A 25,653-nucleotide genomic window follows, 5' to 3' on the forward strand; every position below is an offset into this window, starting at 1 on the left:
CATGCTTTCTTTGGGGGGCGGGGGGGGGGGCAGCATGTGCCCAGCCCCAGGGTCTAAATCACAGTTGTTTTATGTCCATTCCATTCTATGTAATACCATCCTTTTTACCAACATATATTAACTCTCATCTTTACAACAATCCTGCAAGGCAGGTATTACCTTTTCCTTTTTACTCGTGGGAAAACCCAAACTTAGAGGAGCAACTGGTTTTAAACAAGATCTGACTCCATAGCTCTTTTTTTTTTTAAATATTTATTTATTTGTTTATTTATTTGGCTGCTGCGGGTCTTAGTTGCGGCACATGGGATCTTTAGTTGCGGCATGAGAACTCTGCGGCATGTGGGATCTAGTTCCCTGACCAGGGATGGAACCGGGGCCCCCGGAACTGGGAATGCAGACTCTTAGCCACTGAACCACCAGGGAAGTCCCTCCAAAGCTCTTTACAGTGCACCACAGCACTACTCATCTGGGAGTAACTTTGTACATCTTTCATGACTCAGGTTGAGGGTATTCTACTTTTCTCTTTGACCTATCAGAGTGTCCTGTCTGCTTCCTTCCCCATCACCCTTGACAATCTGGGGGCTCCTTAGGGCGACTCACTACCTCTCAGGAACAGTTCCTAATGACTTCCAGGAACCCCCTCAACCGCCAGAAGTGTGTCTAATGACTTCCGGGATCTTCTCCCCCCCACCCCAAGAGCTGCTCCTAATGACCCCAAATCCCTACTCACGGAGGAACTGCTTTTTAATGACCCTAAGGACATCCCCCCTCAGGACTTGTCCTAATGACCCACAGAGCTCCTTTCCCCTTAGGAACTGCTCCTTTCAAGAAATGTCCCGGTTTGCTGGCAAGTGAGGGGGTTCCCAAGACACGGGACTTTTTGCGTTTTAAAAACCGAGACAGTACTGGGCAATCTGGGACAGGTTGGTCACCTTATCAGGAACTCCTTGACCTCGGAAGCCACCCCTAAGGGTCCCCAGCGCACTTTTACCTTAGGTAAGGGTTCTACTGACCCCGCAGAATACTGTGCCCACCCTTTCGTTAGAAACATCCTACAACGACCTCATCAGTGCCTTTACCCTGGCCACCTAGCCCATTTCTAGGCACTCAACTCTTTTAATCCAGATTACCTACGGGCGGCCAGAAGCCCGCCTGCGATTGGCCAGTTCTGCAATTCAGCAGAGATTTCTCAGTGGCCGCGGTCGCGAGTGGTACAGCGTTTCCTCCTGGCAACAGCCCTAGCCGGCGCTCATAGGCTGAGCCGATTGATGTGCCAATACTTTGGGGCGGCTGCAGAGCGCGTTCATTGGCTGTTTGAAAGCTTCTAGCAGCCCCTGGATTGGTTGACTCTGTGGAGCGCTGTGCGACTGCGCAGAGGCCTACTTTAGAGGAGGCGGAGCTTCGTCCTTCGCCGGCTGGAAAAGCAGTGGGATCGGCTAGTGGCGACAGCAGAAGTCGGGCCTTAGCCCTGCCGGGGCAGTGGGCTTTAAGTAAGAACCAGAGGGTTTTTGAATCCTTTAGGTTTGTTGCTTCTGTAGCCGTGACCGTGAGCCCTGGTGGGGGAGGGGCGGAGGGCGGCCTTCAGCGGTCAGTGATAGGCATGGTTCTCGGTCAATGGGAGCAGGCGCTTCTGAAATGGGTCCTGAGATTGGCCCTTTCCAATCTCTTATAGCCAATGGACGTCGGGAAGGGTGGGCGGGTCTACTGGGCCTTATTTTCTTCTTCCTGCGGCCCGGACTCACTCGCCTAGGCGGCGGGGCCGGGAGGGGCCAGGCGTCTACGCGGTGAGCTTCGGGGACCTTGGGAGCGGGGGGCTACCTTGGGAGCGATACCCGCGGGGGCAGCTGCGAGGGGAGGGGACGGGAGTTTGAGGTGGTTGTTAGCAACAACTCCCTTTATTGAGTTGTTAAGTACCCGGCCTAGTGCTTAGCGTTTCGCTTGCATCATCTGAGTTGATCACAGCAACCCTGCAGGGCAAGGAGGTTGGGATCCCCGTTTTACAGGAGGAGAAACTGAGACTCGGGCAGCTTACACAGCCAAGGTCACACAGCTAATAAATGGCAGAGACTGGATCTGTATTCAGAGTTGTTTTAACTCTGGGGCAGTGCTCTCTTAAACCAGTAGGCTTTGTTGCTGGGTGGGGGGAGGAAGGTGTCAGGGAACGGGAACTTTCCCCAGGGAATAGATTGAGGGAAGGGAATCCTAGGGTAGAAGAAAAGGAATGAGCAATTGAGGTAAGAGCAAAGAAATTAGTTACTCAACAGTTACTGAGTGCCTACTCTGTGCCGTGCATTGTTCTAAGTTCTAGGCTTACAAAGATGAATAAGGCCAGAGGCAGATGAAGCCCCATTAGGGGTTTTGGAGGCCCTACGTTGGGCCCTAGCACTGTGTTCACATCATTATGTGTCTTTATAAAATTTGCAAGAGTAAGATATTTTGTATTCTTTTTTTTAAAGAAAGGGTCTTCAAGACTGCATAAAACTTTAGGTTCCTCTCTACACTTGGATCTGCCCTTGCAAAGGGCTTAGACTAAGTGGAGATTATGCTGTAGGCAGCACAGAGTAATGGAAGGAGCACTAGGAGCACATTACAGGACTGTGGGTAAATTTCCTGGTATGTAAAACAGGGCTTACAGTATATCTGCCATGCAAAGTTTGACGAGGTGCAGGAAAGCACCAGGGCAGGAACGCACTTTATTTTTGGTGAAATGGAAGCCGGAGAGATGCGGGTACTGGGACTTGTCTTCTCTCCTACCAAAGACAGTTCTACTCCATGCTGTCTTCCCAGCCTTTTACTAGATTGTTGGTAGGTTGGACACAGTTACCTCCCTTCTGATCGCTCCAGCTCTCAAGGGGACTCTTGGAGCTGAACTGCCATGGCTTTGGGACCCAGATTGGGGGAATTGAGTAAAGAAAAGGACATACGGTTTTTGCTTCTAAACTGGCTTCTTTTAGCTGGTGTGCTTGGTTCTTATTCAGTCAAAATAGTCTATTGTGTTACCAGGCAATGGGGATGCACCCACTTAACTGAAGGCCTCATCTAAAAACAAAGTAGTATTTATTTCACCTCCAGTCAGTTATGAAGTTTGCCCTTTATTGCCAGTTTATTGCCTGTTTAAATTTTGTCCTTTGAGTTCTGGGTACAGTGCAGTTGAACTAGTCTCTAGCTTGACTTTGTATAGCAGTGCTGAAACTGCATTTTGGTTTAGATATGAGAATAATTTCACTTCAGGGTTTTAAAAATCATAGCTCAGGCTACTAATATCAGGGTACTCTTTAACCCTTAAACTTTGTAATCTGGTAGCCAACTAACTTTTCTTGGGAATCTAGAATCCTGTTTTAAAGCTTTGCCCTAGAAGGGAGCCCATAGATTGATTTTTATTAAAAAAAAAAAATCTGGTTGTAGTATATTAAGTTTAATACTTAGAAACAGTTAGCAAGGTGTGAATAAGGAAGCAGCTGAAAAGAGAAGGGTAACATATGGGCGGGGCAGCTGCTTTGTTAGATGGGACCAACAACCAAATAATTATAGTTTCCCTTTTTTAGCTGAAACAATGTCTCCATGTAAGTGAGGTTTAAATACAGGCAATTTTGTACATTAGAATCCTTTAGGCAGAACCTTTTCTGTCCCAGTGTGTCTTACTCATTTAAATGACCTGCCTAGAGGCAGATTCCAGGTGTGAGGTCTTACTGCTGCTTCAGAATTTCTTCATCTTTTACTATTTTCAGCACTGACATTTCCAGCATTCAATCTTAATTACATTTTATACAATTTTTTTAACATTTTAAAAAATATTTATTTTTGGCTGCGTTGGGTCATTGTTGCTGCGCACGGGGCTTTCTCTAGTTGTGGTGAGCGGGGGCTACTCTTCATTGCAGTGCGCAGGCTTGTCATTGCAGTGGCTTCTCTTGTTGCAGAGCACGGGCTCTAGGCACGGGGGCTTCCGTAGCTGTGGCTTGCGGACTCTAGAGCGCAGGCTCAGTAGTTCTGGCGCACAGGCTTAGTTGCTCCGCGGCATGTGGGATCTTCCCAGACCAGGGCTCGAACCCGTGTCCCGTGCATCGGCAGGCGGATTCTTAACCACTGCGCCGCCAGGGAAGCCCACATTTTATATAATTTTATGTTCTTAATGTATTTCTTCAGATTCCTGCCTGACCAAAGTGACCTCAAAAAGGAGGGAAAATGGCTTCTGAATCTGAAACCTTGAATCCCAGTGCTCGGATAATGACCTTTTACCCGACTATGGAGGAGTTCCGGAACTTCAGTCGTTATATTGCCTACATTGAATCCCAAGGAGCTCATCGGGCTGGGCTGGCTAAGGTGGGGGACGGGGCCTTTGGGACTCAGGGTGGCAGTAAGATTTTTCCTAAATGAAGGCTGGAAGAACCGAGTTTTACTGAAAGGCAGGCTTGGTGGTAGTTGAATATTTGCTGTCCTATTTACAAGTTAATTCCTTTCGTTAACATCTGAAGTATCTCTTTTTAGGTTGGAGAAGAGCTGCTTAGAATGTTTAAAAGGGAGGAAGAGAGCAGTGTCCCAGGGCCAGCTGCTGTGGTGCTTCCATCTCTTGGTGGAGAAGGGTGTTTTCATCAATCCAACTTCTCTCGTTCTCGGTTTCAGTCTCATCCAGCACTCTGATAGTAATTTGGCTTCCCATGTGAACTTCCTGTTAGATTGAGAGAGAATCAACTCTTCAACCTCCTGTCTTGGTGCCCAGATAAGATTCTGAGGCTGAGAATTCCGTACCTTAGATCATTGCAACTAGGCAGCTAGTTGGTAGCAGAACTGGATCAGGGCTAGCATGACAGTGTGACTTGCCGTGTTTGGGTGAGCATGGTTAAATCCACGTGACTTTTTAGTAGAATCGGCTGTTGGCCTGCACACTTCTTGGACTCTGACCAGCTTGTCAAGTTTCTGATCTCTTTGTTTCTTGTGTTCCCTACAGGTTGTTCCTCCAAAGGAGTGGAAGCCACGAGCGTCCTATGATGATATTGATGACCTGGTCATTCCTGCCCCGATCCAGCAGCTGGTGACTGGGCAGTCTGGCCTCTTTACTCAGTACAACATACAGAAGAAAGCCATGACTGTTCGAGAGTTCCGCAAGATAGCCAATAGCGATAAGTGAGTGAAAACACATTCCTTCCCACCTGTCCTAGCATCTGGGACCTAATATCTCATGTGCAAAGCAGTCGTCTCCAGGACTGCTGCCATCCCACTGAAGAACAATTTCCTCACCTCTAGCATCTGTCTCTCTGTCCGCTCTTTACATGGAAGCGTTCCTCATGGCGGTACACAGTCACAGTCTAAACTTGTATATATTTTTACATAAAGTAATCCCATTGTTTTTCCTTCAAAAGTAGGATCATTTTCTGACTCTAATAATTTGCAAAGTTGCAAAGGGGAAACTTGGAGTTGTTTCAAGAGGAGCATTGGCCGGATGTATTGATACCACCCACTTATCAAAAAGTGGCCTTCGTAGTTTAAGTTAATCTCTTCCTTCTGGGTCCTGCTGTCTTTAATCATGTCAGACTCCTTACTACCCCTACAGATGGATGCTATCTCATTTCCTTTGTGACATTAACCCAATGTGAGTGAACTACCAAGCTGGTTGGTGTTTTCTATCACTCCATCATCATCTGTATGTTCTTGTCTCTGTTGGAAACATCTTTGTTCAGGCCTGCTGTTTTCAGTTGTTTTCCTCTGCTGTTTTTAATATTTTGCTCTCATTACCTCAGATTTACAGAGAATAAGTTGTGTGTTCCCCTTGTTGGGCTGTGACTAGTCAGTCCTCCTCAATCCTCTTGCTTGGATCTTCTCCCTTCCCTTGTTACTTCTTCATTTTGTGGCTCCACAAGGGATTCCTCCCTCCCCCTTGCCTCTTCTCCTGAGCCTTCCTGGTCCGCGCATATCTTGGTTTCAGCCAGACGTTTTTGCGGCTCTGCCGTGGAGGCTCGGAGTACAGCCTCAGCTTGCCAGGCTTCACACTTGGAGCGCTTTATCATCTCACATCAGGTCGCGCACTTTCTCCGTCTGTGCTCTGCCTTCTTTTCCTTTGACATAGCACAGTTCTAAATGTGGGCTTCCAATTTTATTGGCAGCCTAACTCTTAAAGCATCTTTATTGCTGGTCAACCTGCTGTCTAATGAGAGAATCTGTGTAAAAGCCTGTTGAAGAAGTGTGCCATGCTCTGCAGATGAGAGGCTGTGCCGTCTTCATGTCTGCTTCCTAGCTCTGCGCCATGCCAAGCACACTTGCTTTGTTTCACGTCGGGTTGGCCTCACTCAGGCCCCTGTGCCGTTCTTCCTGTCTCATCAACATATGGTAGGCCTTACCTTCTTTCAGGACACCTCTTTTTAAATCAGCCGGACCTATGTCTTTTCCCTTCATCTGAAATACAACCAATTCTTACCTTTGATTTCTGTCTGTGTGGTCAGCCAGCTTTAAGGAAACCCAGTAGGGTAGAAACCTAAACTTTTAAAGCAGATCAGTTGGAAGTAGAATTATTTGTATTTAAAGGGAACTTGAGAGTTCTAAACTTTATTATTTATTAGTTTAACATCAAAATGTAAGGCAGTATTTAAAGTAAGATTTTTTTTTTTCCCACTCATCTCATTATCTCCACACAGTTTCATTTTGGTCTTCCACTCCTTATCATGTTTTTTGGCCATTTGAGTTATAGTGTGCAGTTTCAAATACCTATTAGGTTTACACGTTACTCTTTTTAAATTGCGTAGTAATTTTTAAGTGGTTTGAATTTTTAAAAGATTTTTTGGGGAGTAAGTTTTCAGTATGTGATTATTGAGCTAAAGAGTACAGATATTTTTAATGGTATGTTGGGAGAGATATATATATATATAATAGGGGTGTGTGTGTATTTGAGTGTGTGAGCGTATGTATACACATGTATTTTGCTAAATGGAGCATTTGATGTGCAAAAACCTATTTTTTTTTAAAATTTATTTATTAATTTATTTATTTATGGCTGTGTTGGGTCTTCGTTTCTGTGCGAGGGCTTTCTCTAGTTGCGGCAAGTGGGGGCCACTCTTCATCGCGGTGCGCGGGCCTCTCATTATCGCGACCTCTCTTGTTGCGGAGCACAGGCTCCAGACACGCAGGCTCAGTAATTGTGGCTCACAGGCCCAGTTGCTCCGCGGCATGTGGTATCCTCCCAGACCAGGGCTCGAACCCGTGTCCCCTGCATTGGCAGGCAGATTCTCAACCACTGCGCCACCAGGGAAGCCCCAAAAACCTATTTTTATGTTTTTAGGATTATTTTATATTTTTATTAAAATATTTGGTTTTCAGGCGTGATTATTTGTTGAATGTTAGCCACACTGCATAGGATGCTGGGAATGTAGCAGTGACAACTGAAGTGAGCCCTCTTGGAGACGCTTCCTTAGAGTGCAGGGAAGTGAATGCTGTTCCAGGGCCTCAGCTCTCCATGTGCTGGGTTTTGGTTGTCTGTGGATACATAGGGATTTGCAGTCTTGGTTCTCACAAGTTTGGAAACATATTTTCTCCCTGTGTGGCCAGGCCACTCCTGACAGGTGCAGTGTGTAGTTATAGTAGAGTCTCTTGAAAGAGTGGAGGATATCATTCTTAAGGAAGATGGGCTTACATCTTTGTGTACGTTACCTTTTTTGGGCCCAGAACCCACGAAGGGATGTTGAGGGAGTTACTGGGTACTGTATTGGAACCTTGAAGGCCAAGGTTATGTCTTGTTTATTTGAAATGTCTTGCTATCCCTGGAACAGGAGATTGTGTCTCGTGCCGTTCATAATGCCTCATGTATTTAGTCCCTTATAAGTGGCTAACACTTTTTTTTTTTTTTTTAACTTTTTTAAGGTACTGTACCCCACGCTATAGTGAATTTGAAGAGCTTGAACGGAAATACTGGAAAAATCTCACATTCAATCCCCCAATCTATGGTGCAGATGTGAATGGCACTCTCTATGAAAAGGTGAGACTTCCTGGGATCTCTATGCAGCATTTTTGCGATTTTGTAATTTAATACCATTTTCATCTGCCCAGCATGTAGTGGGCACCAAAAAGCTGTTTTGCTGAATGGGTGTCTGGACAAAGGAATGGCCCACCACCAGGTGATGGGCTGTGCTCAATTAATTGTGGGTAGTTTTGCATGTGACTGAATTTTATTTCTCCCACTCTACATGTGAATTGGATGATATGGTGTTCTTAGCAAGGGCTGTTAGAAGAGTCCGTGGGTGGTAGCTCCGATGAGTTCTAGAAAGGGTGGGATCACAGTAAATGAAATGTTGGGGGAGGGCAATGTGGTTTCTGAAGAAAAAAGATCACTGACCAATATAATGAAAGGGGTATATATTTAAGAAGAGAAACATATTTAGATTTTCAGAATCCTCAAACAAGATTCTGTAGCAAAAGCTGTTTTAACAAATTGCATTGGCTTAGGATTTAGTGCTTTTTGGCATAGAGAACAGCCTTAGATATGATACAAGGAAGAAATATTTGGGACTGTTTTTTGGATGATTAAAAAATCTGTAGGGTGTTTTAGGGATTATCACTCCGATTAATTTATTGTTTTTGTAAATTATTTGAAGGAAGACGTTTAAAAAGTGGATTCCAATTTTGTTGATGACAGCTTTTTTGAGTGGTGGGAAGTGAAGCTTGTAGGCATAAATCCAGAACGTACTTATAGGAAGTGGGCTCCTCGATGACCTTTACAGCTCAGGATAATATTGTAGACTTTTTACTGAAGACACTGCCCAGTGGAAATAAGGGCTAGATAAGTCACAAATTAGTACAGTTGATTCCCATGCTTTGTATTTTTTATGGTTTGAGAGTACTTTCCTCTTTTAAGTTTCTTTCTTTTTCTTTTTTTTTTAAATTAATTTATTTTTGGCTGCGTTGGGTCTTTGTTGCTGCGCACGGGCTTTCTCTAGTTGCGGCGAGCGGGTGCTACTCTTCGTTGCGGTGCGTGGGCTTCTTTTTGCGGTGGCTCCTCTTGTTGCGGAGCATGGTCTCTGGGTGCGCGGACTTCAGTAGTTGTGGCACGTGGGCTCAGTAGTTGTGGCTTGCGGGCTCTAGAGCGCAGGCTCAGTAGTTGTGGTGCACGGGCTTAGTTGCTCCGCGGCATGTGGGATCTTCCTGGACCATGGCCCGAACCTGTGTCCCCTGCATTGGCAGGCGGATTCTTAACCACTACACCACCAGGGAAGTCCTGACCTAAGTTTCTTTAGCTTCTGTGCAAACTCTTCTTCTTGGGTTTAGAACAGGTGGCTGTCCTTCCTTTTTCATCTTTCATGTACTAGTGTTCAGTGTTGTTCACCAACTGGTGTTTGCCCTTCGGAGGTATAATGGCGTCGGTTCCAGTGGCAGCTCTGAGCAGCGAGTGAGGGGTGCTGTGGTCTTCAGGGCCATGCAGTTTCAACATTATTCCCAATCTTTGTTAGGAGTGACAGCTCACCTGTGACCTGCTCTGTGATTGGTGGGTTCAGAGCCTCAGTTTATATTCAGTATAACTTCCTCTGCAGCATGTTGATGAGTGGAATATTGGCCGGCTGAAAACAATCCTGGACTTGGTGGAAAAGGAGAGCGGGATTACCATTGAGGGCGTGAATACCCCATACCTGTACTTCGGCATGTGGAAGACATCCTTTGCCTGGCACACCGAAGACATGGACCTGTACAGCATCAATTACCTGCACTTCGGAGAACCCAAATCCTGGTAAAGTCGGCCTGCACTTGGCACTGGGGCTTCTCAGCTTTCATGTGCCCAGGGAACACCTTGGAATCAGGCAAAATGCAGATTCTGGTTCCGCAGGCTTAGGGTGGGACTGGTGTGTTACATTTTGTTCCGACTTTCAAGCAGTAAGGTGCTGTTTGAGCTTTGGTGCTCTCCCTCCCTTGGAGTAGCAGGCGTTAGCGGGCCCGGGCACTTGGTACCACAGTATGAAAACAGAAAGGGGCCTGAGTGACCGAGAGCCATGGGGGCTCTCCCACTGCTGTCTGGTTTCTTTTTCTGAACAGGCCTGAGGCATTTCTTAGAGGCAGACTTCCAAGACTGGAGTCACTTCTTCAGATGATAGAAAGCTTTCTTTTCCTCATGGAAAAAATATTTGGTGAGCAGCAGTGTGTGCTTTACTCACGAGGGGACGCAGGACCACGCAGCGTCCGCTCCCTGCTCTCCACCGAGGCCGCAGCTTGGCTGGGGAGAAATCCGAGAAAGCTCTCTCGTTTCTTCCTGCGCCCACCCATCTATCTCAGCATGTTAGCGAAGCTGCTGCCTTCAGCAAAGCAAAAGACAGATGAGGTGCCCAGCCTCACACAGATAGGGGACTGGTCCGGAGAGAGAAAGTGGGAGAAAAGCTCCGATGGGGAACAGTGGTTGTACTAGGTCCACACAGGAAGGTGTGTGAGCATGGGGACTAGAGAAGGCTCCCCTGGAAGAGGGGACAGCTGAGCCGAGAGCTCGCAGATGAGGACGTGGCTGGGTGGGGTGGTGGTGGCTTCGGAAGGGGGACTGAGGGAAGGGTGTCTGGGTGGTTGTAACAACACATGCAAAGACACTTGAGAGCGAGCACGGCATCTTGAGTAACCAGAGGAAGGAAGTCCCTTGTGGTTTGCATGCTGTGCATGAGGACGGAGGAGCGAGGAGGCCAGAGGGGACCCCATGGCCAGGCCAGGGGGAGTCGTGGAAACTGTATCCGTCTCCATTCCTTTCCGGTATCTTCAGCCGCATCCTTTCCCAGGGCTTTTGTTTTCTTCTGTCAGATGCTTTCCAGTTTCCAGTCTTGGAAGGGGGAAAACCCTTTTGAGCCTGTGATTACCCCCTAACTACTGTCCCAGTTCCTTCCTTAGGTGGCTAGACTTCTAGACTCTAGCTTTTGTGTCTTCACCATGTTTACTCTGAAGTTCCCTGAAATTGGACTTTCTGTTCTCGAGTCAAGAGGTTTTCTAGTTGCTATATACACTCTTTACGTCATCTGAAGTGGTTCCTTTAGAGACTTCTGTGCAAGGTTGCCTGATGGATCACAGAGTCCTTTAGGTGACAGACATTCTCCTCAGCTCCTCATCTGTTTTGTTGCATAAGAAAGCTATTTGGGATGGGAAGGTTTTGTTGTGGAATCATCTTTAGAATGCATTGTAAGGGTAAGTCAGACTCACTGTGAGTTCCCGAATATAAAGCTTAACAGTTGTGCAAACGTTTTAAATAGTCTTCTATGTGTTTTTTATTTTTTCTGTTCGTTTTTTAATGAAGGGCAATTCCTGTGGTGTCTAGATACCCACAGTGGTGGAGGAGTGAGCGGTTACTGGATAATCAGTACACGGTTGTGGAGACAAAGGGAAATGGGCTCAGCACATAGGGGCCAGGTCTCCGGTACCTGATCCATTGTCACCTCGTTTCCCATCTTCCTCCCTCTATCTCATCCCAGTTAGGCCCTTCAGGCTCTGCCAGGAGCACATTAATGCCACCCTCCTCCTTTTTTTTTTTTTAAACTTTTATTGCATGAACAGCATTATAAAGGAGAGCAACACTGAGTGTGTACCATAAATCCTGGTTCATGGTAAATATTCAATAAATGTTAAATGAATGAATATAAAAGATAAAATCGCTCACACTTGTGCATGTGCTCTGCCCTCCTCTGCCCAAACAGTCTAATACTTCATTTCTCCAGATCCCTATCTAGTTCTCGTGGTTGGGAAGTTGAAAAGTCTGATATTTCAAGCTGTTCTGAAAGGGGGGACGAGCCCCTCTGCTCAGCGGCCGGTGCTTCTGTGTGCTTGCAGGTACTCCGTCCCGCCTGAGCACGGAAAGCGGCTGGAGCGCCTGGCCAAAGGTACGGGGTCCGCTCCGCTTGCTGGGTCAGACCTGCCTGTGAGCTGCGCTCATTGCTCTGAGGTGTCCACTTGCTGTGGTCCTTTCTCAGGCCCACGTGTGGGGAGTGAGCCAGACTGCCAGATCGGTTACATATCAGAGCGACTAAAATCAGAGCCTTTTCCCGCTTTGTCTTGGGAAGGGACTTACTAAGTCTTAGACTGTGTTTGCCTCAATTTTATCATGCATGGGTTTATTTGACCAGGGATAGTGTATTGGTCATATTGGGTCTGGTTCTTTTGCCAAAAACCCAAATCATCAAGTCAAAATTGAATTTTATGCTTTGGTTCTTTTAAGTGGACTCTAATAGATTTGAACCTCTACAGAGCCTGTTTCACAAGAGCTTGGGTCATGTGTGCTGTAGTTGTGTTACTAACAAACGATTGAGTATCCCAGTGAATGGAGAAAGGCTCTAAATTGTTCAAAGGTCTTTGTGAGAACAGAGGCACCTGGGGCAATCCCCCAAACAGGATTTGATTAATCACCCATGTAACAGCCTACACGGGAGACAGCCCAGAGGTTCGTTGTAGAACCTTAGGATTGACCTGAAGCTAGAAGAATCTGTGGAGGTCACGTTGGTGATTCATCTTCCTTATCATGTAGATGAGATGCACGGTGTGAGGTGACTCCAGGGTTACAGAGCCAGTGTGGGGCTGTGTATTAACTGTGCCCGTTTTCAATTAAACAGGCTTTTTCCCGGGCAGTGCTCAAAGCTGTGAGGCTTTTCTCCGCCATAAGATGACCTTGATTTCTCCTTTAATGCTGAAGAAATACGGAATTCCCTTTGACAAGGTGAGTGGATTTTGCACACAGCAGCCCTTGGCTTACACGGAAACCACCCTTTCTGGCGTGTGTTTCACAGAGGAGCTTTATTCTACTTGATTCTCTGTACCAGGTGTGGGCCAGGGCTAATCTGTATCATCCTTTGATCTCGAAGCATTAAAGGTGGGCTACCCCTTCCTGGTGCCAGAGGAGGGTCAAGCCCCCTTGAACAGTGTCATCTGGAGGAGTCATTAATTACAGTCATGGTGTCTGATGTGTAGAGGCTTTGCATGTCACAGAAGACACCAAGTCCCCAGTGGTTTTGTGACCCATCCCTGGCCACTAAGCTCAGTTGTGGCAGAGCTGGAACACAACTTTCCAGGTCTCTAGACGCCTGCCGTTTGCTGCAGCTGCTTCCCGTTTGCTCTTGTTCAGGTGACTCAGGAAGCTGGAGAATTTATGATCACTTTCCCTTACGGGTACCATGCCGGCTTTAACCATGGCTTCAACTGTGCTGAGTCCACTAATTTTGCTACCCGGCGGTGGATCGAGTATGGCAAACAAGCTGTGCTGGTAAGTCCGCTGGGTTTCCTTCACAATAACTGTGTCTAAAAATGACTGGTTGAGCCAGCCAACCTTCTTAGATACACTGGCTGGTGATTAGAACATTTCTTTGAGCTGCTGGAATTCAGAAGCAGAGTGGCGGGGAATGTGCAAAAGTGCCAGCATCTTGTATTCACAAAGAATTTTAAAAGATTTGTTGAGATTTGAGTTGTATAAAATGAGGTTTCCATGCTTGAGTCCATTGAGCATTAAAACTACACCTACACACTGTGCTATTTCTTGCTTTAGCCACTCTGGGATTTCTCTGTCTAGGAGAAATCTTAAGGGCTTCCTTTTACATTAGGGAAGCAGCAGGGCTGGACGTTTGGCTGGGAGTAGACTCGCTCCTGTGCTCCTGGCTTGGATAGACAGCAGAGGGAAGGTGGACATTGACCATCCAGGGTCTAACGCTGAGCCTCATCTCTAACCGTTCTCCATGCGCCCTAGTTAGCGCCCAGGTTGACTCGCCCCAGTGCCATGTGTCCTCCACCCTTTTTTCCCTGCTTCCTTTCATGTGTGAAGGCTCTGCAAGGACGTTATGTCCTCAGCCTGTGAACCCAAACAATTCAGCCTTAATCCGTCTTGTGTCTTTTCCCATTCGGAGGGAGGAGATGGGAGGAGGGGGTCGGGGGAGGAGCAGGGAAAGTGTCTCACCTGGAGCTCCTCTGGCACCTTGCGACAGTGCTCCTGCAGAAAGGACATGGTGAAGATCTCCATGGATGTGTTTGTGAGGAAGTTCCAGCCAGAAAGGTACAAACTCTGGAAAGCTGGGAAGGACAGCACTGTCATCGACCACACTCTGCCCACGCCAGAAGCGGCCGAGTTTCTCAAGGAGAGTGAACTGGCCCCGAGAGCCCGGAAGGAGGAGGAGTGCCCGGAGGAGGACGACATGGAGGGGGTTGAGGATGGAGAGGAGGGTGACCTGAAGAGGAGGTAACCCTGCAGCCCTCGGGCCCAGCTGCCTGAGGGAGGCGTGTCTGGCAGCTCCCGTAGCCTGCCGAGAGGCTGCTTCTGAGTGGGGTGTTTGAGCACAGCTGAGGGAATGTTTTTCTTGGTACAGGCCCCAGAATCCTCAGTGAGGTGTTCAGGCGCTTCCTCATGGCTGCCACCCAAGGGTGGTAGCACCTCTACATGGGCTGTAGTCTGCTGGAGCAAGGCTCACGTGCGTGCGAGGGCATGGCTCCCTCTGAGCCAGAGAAGCCAGTTTTCTCATTGCCGTTTGAGGGCTTTTTAAAAAATAAATTTATTTATTTATTAATTTATTATTATTTTTTTAATTTTTGACTGCGTTGGGTTTTTGTTGCTGTGCGCAGGCTTTCTCTAGTTGTGGCGAGCGGGGGCTACTCTTCGTTGCGGTGCGCGGGCTTCTCACTGCAGTGGCTTCTCTTGTTGCGGAGCACGGGCTTTAGGCGTACGGGCTTCAGTAGTTGTGGCACGTGGGCTCAGCAGTTGTGGCTCGTGGGCTCTAGGGCTCAGTAGTTGTGGCTCGCCGGCTCTAGAGTACGGGCTCAGTAGTTGTGGCTCGCGGGGCTCTAGAGCGTAGGCTCAGTAGTTGTGGCACACGGGCTTAGTTGCTCCGCGGCGTGTGGGATCTTCCCGGACCAGGGCTCAAATCTGTGTCCCCTGCATTGGTAAGCGGATTCTTAACCACTGCACCACCAGGGAAGTCCCCATTTGAGGGCTTTTTGAAAAGGAGAGAGTAGTGAAGGAAATGAGACGCGCAAGGGCAGGGGCCAGGGTCCTCGGTGTCTGAGCCGGAGCATCTGTCCTCAGGAGCGTTTCTCCTGGGCTGTGTGGGGAAGAAAGGAGGAACATTTATCGGGGACCTACTATACACCAGGCGCTCTGGCAGGTGCTCAGCACACCTTTTCTTAAGCCTCATGTCAAACCTGTGAAGGGGGTGGTGACATCCCTATTTGCACTTGATGGAACAGGCTCAGGGAGGTGAGGTTCCTGGTCTCAGGTGGCACCGAAGTGTGAAGCAGGCCCTGGCCGTTGATTTTGGGTTGTGTGGGGAGGTGTTTGTGTAAGCAGATGTATCCTGGGGCTCTTAAAAAGTTTGCCCTCCTCCTTGCAGCCTGGCCAAGCACCGTATCGGGACAAAGAGGCACCGAGTTTGTCTTGAAATCCCACAGGAGGTGAGTCAGAGCGAGCTCTTCCCCAGGGAGGAGCTGGGCTCTGGACAGTATGATATGGCGGAGTGCCAGGCCGCCCTTGCTCCTGTGAGGCCCACCCACAGCTCCGTGCGCCAAGTTGAGGACGGTCTCACCTTCCCAGGTGAGTTGGTTATGGTATTTTTCCCCACAGCCCTGATCATTCTTTTCTGTGTGGGACGCCACATCAGTGCAGGGTCGCAGATGTGACAAAGGGGAGGCGGGTCTGTGAGCGGATGGTGTGATTGGAGTGTGGGAAGCGCTGTGGTTGGGGTCACCCGGGGTGGCTGAGGAACGTGGAGGAAAGGCCCCCGCCCACCTTCTGCCTGGTGAAGTGCCCGTGAATTAACTCTTACGGAGTAAGCAGCGATTTTCCAGGCAGACAGACTGGGGACGTCATAGAAGGGGCTTCCCTGATAGGAGGAGCAGGGGCCCAGGCCCGGAGACGTGCACAAGCATGAGCTCTTTGGGGAGCTGGCAGTGATTTCCTGTGATTTGAACAAGGAGTGGGAAGGGTGGGAGACAGGTGTGTCACAGGAGCGACCTGAGAAATGGGATGAGACGATGGGGGGACTGCCTACCGCCTGAGAGTTTGCTCATTGGGAGGCTTGAGAGGCTGTTTGTATTTTAGGAAAGGACAGTGCGGTCCAGTACAGTGTTTGAAAGCGTTCACTAGGTCGGTTGTTGAGGATAGATGTGTTAGGAAGGGGCTTGTATCAGTCTCGGGTCAGGCTTGGAGGATCTCTGCGTCGACAGGACCTCGGAGTGTCTGCTGAGAGCCAGTCAGCACTATGGACTTGGACCCTGGGGCCCTGCTGCCTTCTGTTGAGCAGTTTTTCTAGCCTGGCTTCTCTGGGTCTCTACTGAGCTGCAGGAGACTTATGAGGAAGTGACAGCTGCCACTTAACTGAGTGTCTGCTGTGTGCAAGGCTGTGCTCCCACCTTACACGCAGCAATCTTACTTAAGAACCCTGGAGAGAGGTGGTAGTATCCTCAAGTTACAGAGGATGAAACTGGAGGCCCAGAGAGGCTAAGCAGCTCGCCCCAGATCACACAGGCACCCTGTCGGTGGTGGAGTCAGAGTTCAGAGCCAGGCCTCACTTGCTGCCCATGTTCCTTGGTCTTGTCACTCTGCCTTTCTTGAAGTTCAGAAGCACAAGAGAAAGTGGGCTCTGTCCAATGTGTCTGTGTGTTTCAGATTATTCCGACTCCACCGAAGTCAAATTTGAAGAGCTTAAAAATGTCAAGCTGGAAGAGGAGGATGAGGAGGAGGAGGAGGAGGAGGAAGAGGAGGAAGATCAGGAAGGGGCTGCCTTGGACCTTTCTGTGAATCCGGTTTCTTTTGGGGGTCGCCTCGTCTTCTCAGGCTCCAAAAAGAAGTCATCTTCCAGCCTGGGCTCTGGTTCTTCACGGGATTCTATTTCTTCCGATTCAGAAACCAGTGAGCCTCTGTCCTGCCGAGTCCAGGGGCAAACGGGAGTCCTCACTGTGCACAGCTACGCCAAAGGGGACGACAGGGTCACCGCAGGAGAGTCATGCACGAGGAAGAAAGGGGGTGCCACCAGGAGCATCAACGAGCGGGAGCTGGCCGAGGTATGGGTGCTGGGTGGGGTGGGGGGCAGTGGGCCTCCTGTGTTGGGGAGGGAGGTGGTTCTGGGGCTGGGCTGCTGCAGAGTCCCAGATGGCAGGAGAGACCCTCAGGATGGACCGCCGGTCTGCAATTGTGTCAAGCAAAAGCCAGGTGGCAGTGGGTCACTTCAGCTTGTTCTTTTGCTCGGAGTTTCTTTCTCTTATCTCTGTGGGACTGTTGTTCCAAAGAATTGCCTTGCAGCCTCAATGGCCGCCCTCGGTGGATCTTCAGCTGAGTTGGGTGCATCCTCTGCCCCTCTTGGCCTTAGGGGCCAGGATTAGAGTGGCAGTGGTTGCAGGGTTTGAGGGTTGGGGTGAGGTGCCCTTTCTTACCCTGGACTCCCCTGGGAGTTCTCCCTCTACTCCCCTCTTCATTCTTCCCCTCCCAGTATAACACTGCTAACGCAGCATCGTTTTGGAGGCCAGGATGAACTCCAGAGCTGTAACCGTGGACATGTCTGTTCAGGCTTCCTCTCAGGACATGCTGTTGCCAAAAGCTCTGTCTTTTGTTTGTTCTGTGTAGAAAGGCGTTTGGTGGGTCTGAGTGGGATACAGCAGGGCCACGTTGGGTGCAGCTGACTCAGGCCTGCCCTGGTGACCTGCTCTCTCCCCAGCCTCGCAGCCTATGGGTAAGTTGCAGCCCAGGCTGGGGGTGGAGTGGGGTCACTGGCAGGTAGTAGAAGTCAGCACAGACTTCCCCGTTCCCTTCCCTTCACCTTTGAAAAATTTATTGTCTAAAAGTTTTTATTATGAAACATTTTAAAAGTATATGCAAATAGAATACTGTCACGAGCCCCACGTGTACCCTTGTTATTTTTTCATATTAACAATTGGCTTGTTGGCTTTATCTTTTCTTTGGCTGAAATACTAACACTTAAAATTCCTCTAGTTTTTTCAGCAGTGCCTTTCTGTGGTTGGTTTTTCCCCTTGTCTTGAACACCCGATGTAGTTTTTCTTTCCGCCTTCTCTGAATCTCGGGCTCAGTTTCTGTAGACCCCCTTTCTCCACCTGAAGGTCCCCCCTCCCTCTCACACGGCGTGTGGGCATCCACCGCACACCACCGTGCAGCCTTCTCGTTGCCTCTGATCGCCGCTCCCTCTGCCCTCCTGTGGCTGCTTCCGCAGGAGAGGGCTCTTCCGCTTGGAAACCAGAACCCCTTAGGTTCCCTGTGGCCGCATCCCAGCCATCCTTCCCAAAGCTCTGTGCCCTCTTGTGCATCCTGCTGTCTCTGCAGGCCACGCTGTCCTTCTCTTGCCCTGTCCTCCTGACTTGCTTTCCTCCAGCTGAATTCACAACCACAGAAGCCGCTAACAATAGCAAGGACTTACTAGACACTTGAATGCGTTGTTCAGACCACATGTTACTGCTGACGCAATCTTAACCACAGAGTCAAGTTTTTGGTGGCTTTTTTTTTTTTTTGGTGGTGGGAGCAATACATAAATAACAGCCATCTTTTTTCCTCCCAAATTAGGAACCAGTTAAGTTATGGATACAGGAGGCGGGCACATGGCACTCAGAATGCCGCTTTGTTACCAGTTAAAATGGTTGAAGAGAGTGGCTTCTAACCCGTGGCCGAATAGCCCTGCCGCTCATTTACCCTCAATTAGACAGATGACCCACCTAGTCACAGGCGGCCCTGGACGACTCAGGCCCCTCTCACAGCGGCAGAGAGTTTCCCACTCACCTTCTGTGTGTTGTGCACACAGGAATGCACTGCCTCTGCAAAAGGCAGATGCCAGAAAATGAAAGCCAGGACTCCTCCCGCGGGAATATGCTGGGAGAGGAGGCTTCTCTCTGACACGCCTCTCTCGTGCAACCCCTGCCCCAAAACCGTAGCGTGTCTTCTTGGTTCTTTTTTGTTTGTGTGTGGACCTCAGCTGCAGCCTGATGGTAATAACTTCTCCGCTCCATCACCTGCCATCTCTCCCACCTCTCCCCTTGACATGCTGGCGTCCTCTTCGCTTTACTCTGTAATGGTTTGTACGCCTGCTCTGGGCTAGGACTGTGCCTTCAAGGAGCTCATAGTCTAGGCAAATAGATGCGAGCGGGGAATTCTAGTACCTGGTGATGATCATTGCAGCACAAGTGGAAGAGTTAGCATCTCGGCCTGGGGTTGGGGTGAGGAGGCAGAGAGACAGCAGGGGAAGGAGCTTAGCGGGAGCATGCTGGGCGGATGGGATGAAATTGGAGCGGGAATCTAGGGGAGGAGAGGGTTCTGTTTGGTGCTGGGGGCTCCTGCCAGGGTCAGAGCAGGTCGGGGGTCCACAATGGTTTTGTTGGTCTCAGGCATATGGGATGAGAAGGCCTTGGGAGGTGTAGGTGGGCCGTGTCAGGAGCCGGGTCCTGGAGTTCTGAGGCTCTTTGACTTGAGAGTCAGGGGGTGGGGGGCAGTGGAAGTTTCCCTGCCATGTGTTTTTGGAGATTGAAGATTTCTATAACACGTTTTTTAATACACGAAGATGCATATGGTATAATACAGTGAACTACAAATACTTATCGTCAAGATCTAACAGTTGTCAATATTTTGCCACGTTTACTTCATCTGTCCTTTTTTTTTTTCTTCTTTGTGGCTGTGCAACTTGTGGGATCTTAGTTCCCTGACCAGGGATTGAACCTCTGGCGCAGTGAAAGCGCTGAGTTCTAACTACTGGACCGCCAAGGAAGTCCCCAACTGTCCTTTTTTTATTTGCTGAAGTATTTTATAGCAAATCCGGATGTCATGTGATTTCTTCCCTACTTCAGTGTGTACCTCTAAAAAATACGGGTGTTTTCTTAATCACCATGCTGTTTTATACCTAACAAAATTACAGAAATTCTGTAGCATCATCTAATACCCAGTTCACAATCAAATTTCCCCAGTAGTCTGAACAAAATTTATTTTACAGTAGGTTTGTTTGAATCAAGATTTAATTAATCTTACATCTTATGTCTGTTCATTATGTCTCTTAAGTCTACCTTAATCTAGAGCAGTGGCCCTCTGTCCACCTGCCACTGACTCACTCAAAGAAACTGTCAGTTGTTCTTTGGATTGCCCAGTGAAGCGTTTTTTAAGCTTTGCATTGATGTCTTGAAAGATCATTTTGGAAGCAGTATAAAGGTTTTTTGGGGAAGAAGGAGGCAAAATTAGAAACAGCAGAGGTTCTCTTGAAGATGGAATTATAGATGATTTTCACTTCCTGCATTTATAAATTGTTTGAATACTTTTTATGAATACGTGTTATTTTTATAATCAAATACTTCTCCTTTAGGACAGGAGGAAAAATGGTTTGCAAGAGGGAAATCAGTTTGGAACCTGTTCCTTTAGTCTGAGAGGTGGTGAGGACCTGAGCCGTGAGGTGGTGGTGGGGGTGGATGGGGGGAGCTGGGGTAATGACTGCTTGGAAGGTGGGAGCCCGGGGCCGGGGGCTGGTGTGGGGTGAGTGGGAGAGCAGTGCAGGGGTGACCTGGAATTCTGGCTCGTGTTACTTACCGGATGGACAGGGGTGTATCGGTGGAGGATGGAGGTGGCAGGAAAAGTGAAGGGGTTATTTGAGTGTGACTCAGGTGTGAGTTCAGCCTGGGGCATGCTGAGTGCGACCTGCTTGTGAGGCAGGCATTGGAGACGTGCATACACACACCTGAGGTGGGTAGTTTTGGGAATCACCTTCACCTGGAGGGTGTCGCTGGGTGTGGGAGAGTTCTCCCGTGGGGCATGTGGAACGTGAAGAGCAGTTTTCACAGTGCGGGTGTTGGTAGAGGGCCCGGGAAGGAAAAGGACAAGCAGAAGAGAGCAGCCAGAGGTTCAGGGAGCTAGGAGAGGGTGTGCAGAGCCGGGGAGGAGAGGGTGGAAGACGGTGGCAGCCGGCCGAGTGGGCCTGTGTTGAAGAGGGGGCGGTGGGACATAATGAGGGTGGGGTGGGGCGGGGGGAGCTCTGACAGGAGGGAGGGCTGGGGTCTCCAGCAGAGGTGGGCACAGGAGAGGATGGCTACAGGTGGGTGTTTTATTGTGGTAAAATATGCATGACATAAAATATCACGCTAACCCTTTTTTAGTGTACAGCTCAGGGGCCTGAAGTGCCTTCATATTTTGGTTTCTTTTTTTTTTTTTTAACATCTTTATTGGAGTATAATTGCTTTACAATGGTGTGTTAGTTTCTGCTTTATAACAAAGTGAATCAGTTATACATACACATATGTTCCCATATCTCTTCCCTCTTAAGTGCCTTCATATTTTGTGCAGCCCTCACCAGGCTGCAGATAGTTTTGAGGTGGGAAGAGGCAGTTGTCTGTCCTGGAGCAGTCCTGTGCTCGTTGGGGCCCAGCTCCTTTTCAAAAGCCAGTATTCCTGGAAACCTTTCGTTGCTTCTCAGCTGCGTCCCTTTCTCTTTCCAGTCCCTCCAGCACTTTGCTCCTCGTCTAAGACGCTGTCTTGGTCTCGGTGCGGTTGCACAGGCGGGTGCAGGTGCACTTCTAGGAGCCAGGTACTGGGCCACATCCAGCCTTGCCTCTTGCGGCACCGGCGTGGTCCCCAGGGCCTGGCCCAGGAGCCTCTGTAAATGTGGGTGGAACGAATGGAAGTTGAGCTCCAGTAAGAAGCTGACATGAGGGTTGATTGATTGGGTGGAATGGCAGACTGACAGTCAAGGCTTGGGCAGAAGCTGAGGCACTCTGCCTGTCCCTGGAGAGGTCTGATAGCATTGTGTCTATATCTGGAAACAGCTGGGTTTTGAAGAACACCCTTGTGGGCCCACTCCCCTCACTTTGAGCGTCCCCCAAGGTGTAATTCGGGCCGTCTGCTATTCAGTTTACGTGCTGCCATCTTGTGTCAGGGGCCACGGTAAAAGGGCCCCTGGTGACTGACTGCCGAAGCACCACAACCTGAGTCTTCACACAGCAACGTGTCTGCTGCAGAAGTTCTTGTTGGTTCAGGCTGCTTTGAAAAAGTGAGTTCCCTAAAGAAGGAGAGAGAACACTTGGTTCTTTGTACAGAACAAGCCCCGTCAGGAACATTGACCTTGACCTGGCTGCCCATGTGTCGGGGGTTGACCTTGACCTGGCTGCCCATGTGTCGGGGGTAACAGAGAACTCAAGAGAGAGCCTGGAGCTCCAGCTCTCTTGCCGGCAGCAGCCTGGGAGACCTTGCATGCCATCCCACCCCATCCTCACCAAGAGCTCTGAGAGGCAGTGCTCTTTACCCCGTTTTATTACTGGGTTGCCACTTGCTCCGGCTCATATGGCTAAATGGTTGAACGAGGATTTGAACCCAGCTCTTTCCGTTAAATCCTGCGGGAAGTTAGAAATTGGAGTACATTGTAGGGAAAGGCAGCACTGTGAGGAATTGGAGGAGGAGTGTTTAGCCAGAAGAGGAGAAAATGTGGAAGGATGTTCAAATATTTGAGTAGCTCTGACCGCTTTGGTCAGAGGCAGAGTGATGGTAGCAGAAAGGGCAGACTTAGACTCTGGCTGGGTTGTAAGCCCCTTAAGGTTAGAGATCCCATATCACCATCTCTGTGTTGCCGCAGCACCAGGCATGGTACGCTGGGCATATCTGCTGGGCGCGCAGGAGGCCCTTTGGTTAAACAGATGTGGACAGAGGCAGCCGCCTCCTTTCCCGAAGCCAAGTTCTGGTGTTCTTGGTCCTGACCCCTCTACCTCCTCCAGTGCTTGCCTATAAAATGATTTGTCTCCACCTCCTACCCCATATTCATTTTCTGTTGCTGCTTTAACAAGTTACGCAAACTTAGCATCCTAACACAGATTTACCATCTTCTTGTTCTTCAGTTCAGAAGTCTGAAATAGGCCTCATGGTGCTAAAGGCAAGGTGTCTTCAGGGGCTCTGTACCTTTCTGTGGGGAGTCCATTTCCTTGCCCTTTCCAGCTTCCTTGGGGGCACCTGTATTCCTTGGCCATGGCCCTTGCCTTCCACCTTTAAAGGCAGCAACATCTGGCCAAGTCTTTCTCATGTCACCTCACTTTGACAGTGACTCGTCTGCTTCCTTCTTCCATTATTAAGCGCTGTTTGAATACATTGGGCCCATCCAGATAATCCAGGATGATGGTCATCTGATTAGCAACCTTAACAGTTCTTTGTCATGTTAACCTAACGTATTCACGGGGATTATTAGGACTCTGCATCTTTGGGGGACAAGCTTCTTCTCCGCCCATAAAACCATACTCACAAAGCCCCTATCTTAAAATACAATTGGAGGAAATTTCCTTCTCAAGCTATCATGTCATTCCTTTCCTGGTCTTCGCAAAAATAGTCTGTGTGGTGTACTCACTCCCTAGTTCCTTATTGTGTGTCTACTGGAACTTATCTCTAAAAAAGTCCTGGCACCTCCCAGTTGCTGAGTCCCTTGGCCACTGCCTGCTCAGCTCTTCTGTAGTGTTTGGACTGTGGATTTCCCACTTGAGGGCCCCTTTCCCCCAGCATCTCCTCTTTCTTCTTACTCCTGTCCTGGAAGGCTTGGTCTCCAGTCAGTTTATCTTCCACTGATCATCTCATCCATTGCATGATTTAAATTCTGAGCCTGATGTTGAGGATTCCCAAATCCACAGCTCTTGCTCTGACCTCCTTTCTGAACTCCCAGGCTGAATTTCTTCGTGCCCCCTGGATATTTCCAGATGAAGGACCCACAGGTAGGTGTTGTGTGTACCATTCGCAGCACGTTTAACTTGGCTAACTTGGCTTGTTACCACTCCCCCCTCGTCCACAGGAGCCCTCTTAGTCTCTCTCACCTTGGAGACCCAGGCTGGAAATCCCCACCATCATTGGTTCCTTTATTCTCATGCCTTTACTTCCTGGTCTCTGCCACATCTCACGTTTAGGCCTGTTATCTAGGTGGTCTTCGTAGTAGGGGATGCAAGAAGATTATGGGGATGCAGGAATCAAATAATGGAACTTTATTTTTATCTTAATCCTTTTACAGTGTATTTTTGTTTTAAAGTACATGAGTGTATATAATTCATCAGTAAGTATACGTGTGTTGGGGTGCATATCCCTACATTTTTTATTTTCCTGGTAATACTGTCAGATAAATTTGGTACTTCCAGTTTGTTTTAGACAAAGAACCCCTTCTTTAAGTGACCTCTTACTCGTTTAAAAAATGTAAATCAAAAGCAGGGCTGTTGTGTGTTGGAACGGAGCCCCACCTGTTCACTCTGATGGAGGCTTTCTCAGGCCTCTTGATGTACATTTTGGAAACTGCTGCTTTAGACTGTCGGTGTAGCTCAGGGCTGATTAAAGTGTGTGCTTGTGTTAGCCTTTCGTGGACCTCAGTGGTAGGAGATCCCTACCATCCTCACTCCTCCACCGCATGGCACGCTGCCGTGCGCGTCATCACTCACGTAAGCGGGGAGCACATCCTAGCGGTCCCATCTCTTCACACCTTCCTTCCCCGGGCAGACCTTCCGACTCCGTAGAGCCTCGGTAAATATTTGTTGAATGAATGGTCACATAGACCCTCAGTTTATGTTTAGAAGAGCAGGCTCTGTACTACCTGCACGTGACCTGTTCAGCATTTGGTTTTTCTTAACATTCCAAGTGTGGGCCTTAGGTCCTGGGGTTCTGTGTAGTTGCACGTGGAGTTTGCAGGCCCAGTGTCCCTTCTCCAAGGTGGCACTGCAGTGCTGACACTTCTCTGCAGCGCTCTAAGGCATTGGTTTTGGTCACGGTTGCAAAGTGGCCCTCTTCCAGGCCTCATTTCTTTGCTCAGTGGGTTTTGCTATAACCTGTGTCTCCTACTGTCAGTATAACCAAGTGTTAAATATGTTGGTTAGAAGGAAGCTCTCATGTGGTATTACTGGTTCAGTCCTGTACCCCTTAAACCTAATTACATTTGCTCTGACATTATGTGAATGCAACGTTAAATCAACCTTTCTTTCTGCAGCTGGGCCAGAGTTTCAGAGGCGCTCTCTGTCTTGGCTGATGTTCTCCCCTGGAGAAGAGTATCAAAGAGTATCAGCTAGAGCTGAGGTCTTGACAGTGCATGAGGAGAAGTGACCTACTTTCTTTTTAATGGGTCCACTACTCCTCACCCCTTTGAATGTGCCCTGGCCTTTCAAACCTGTTTGGCCCAGCTGCTTGGTACTTTGTAACAGGTGCTACTGGCCTCCTGGTCCAAGGAAAGGGGCCTCTGGGGCTCTCAGACGCGGACGCATGTCAGTGAGCTGAGGGAAGGGGCTCTCCTTTAGAGCTGGAGAAGGTTTATTTTTGGTACATTTGTTTCAGCCTGCTTCTGAGAAGGCCAGGACCCACGCTGACTAGGCACAAATTTTGCCCTAAATGGTTTACATAATCCTGGTTTACACTGGTTTGCATGACACTGTCGTTTTGGCTTTTTCGGAGTCAGGTGTTTTCCATGTTGGGTTTTACATTTCTCTGTGACTCTCTGCCCCGCTCTTTCCCTTGGTTTTCATTGTAAGACTGACTTCTGCTGTGTCCCGAAGTGGAGGCAAGACCAACTTGATTCCTTCTTGTGGTTTGCCCAGGTTGCGGATGAATACATGTTTTCCCTGGAGGAGAGTAAGAAGTCCAAGGGCCGTCGTCAGCCCTTAAGCAAGCTCCCCCGCCACCACCCGCTCGTGTTGCAGGATTGCGTCAGCGATGATGGTAAGTGTTGTTTTCACTCTTCACCAGAGGAAAGCCGCTCTCACTGCATCAGGACCTCCTCC

The 25,653-nt window shown here is 48.9% G+C and overlaps 1 protein-coding gene across 3 annotated transcripts in view; it reads left to right on the forward strand.

Annotated features, from left to right (window-relative positions):
• The first annotated feature begins 1,384 nt into the window (after positions 1 to 1,384).
• KDM4A (lysine demethylase 4A) overlaps positions 1,385 to 25,653 on the forward strand; it is a 41,344-nt gene continuing 17,075 nt past the window's right edge. The window contains exons 1-12 of one of the 3 annotated variants that reach the window (XM_059920797.1): positions 1,385 to 1,490; positions 4,144 to 4,320; positions 4,946 to 5,121; positions 7,846 to 7,960; positions 9,510 to 9,703; positions 11,767 to 11,816; positions 12,543 to 12,646; positions 13,052 to 13,189; positions 13,902 to 14,152; positions 15,297 to 15,496; positions 16,571 to 16,965; positions 25,471 to 25,591. In XM_059920797.1, coding sequence (XP_059776780.1) covers positions 4,183 to 4,320; positions 4,946 to 5,121; positions 7,846 to 7,960; positions 9,510 to 9,703; positions 11,767 to 11,816; positions 12,543 to 12,646; positions 13,052 to 13,189; positions 13,902 to 14,152; positions 15,297 to 15,496; positions 16,571 to 16,965; positions 25,471 to 25,591 — 1,882 coding nt within the window. In that variant the 5' untranslated portion in view covers positions 1,385 to 1,490; positions 4,144 to 4,182. Of the gene's footprint in view, positions 1,491 to 1,712; positions 1,785 to 4,143; positions 4,321 to 4,945; positions 5,122 to 7,845; positions 7,961 to 9,509; positions 9,704 to 11,766; positions 11,817 to 12,542; positions 12,647 to 13,051; positions 13,190 to 13,901; positions 14,153 to 15,296; positions 15,497 to 16,570; positions 16,966 to 25,470; positions 25,592 to 25,653 lie in introns of those variants that run through there. The other 2 variants (XM_059920806.1, XM_059920813.1) reach the window with 2 other exon arrangements.

The sequence above is a fragment of the Balaenoptera ricei genome, chromosome 1 (genome assembly GCF_028023285.1).
Source record: "Balaenoptera ricei isolate mBalRic1 chromosome 1, mBalRic1.hap2, whole genome shotgun sequence".
In the NCBI taxonomy this organism is placed as follows: domain Eukaryota; kingdom Metazoa; phylum Chordata; class Mammalia; order Artiodactyla; family Balaenopteridae; genus Balaenoptera; species Balaenoptera ricei.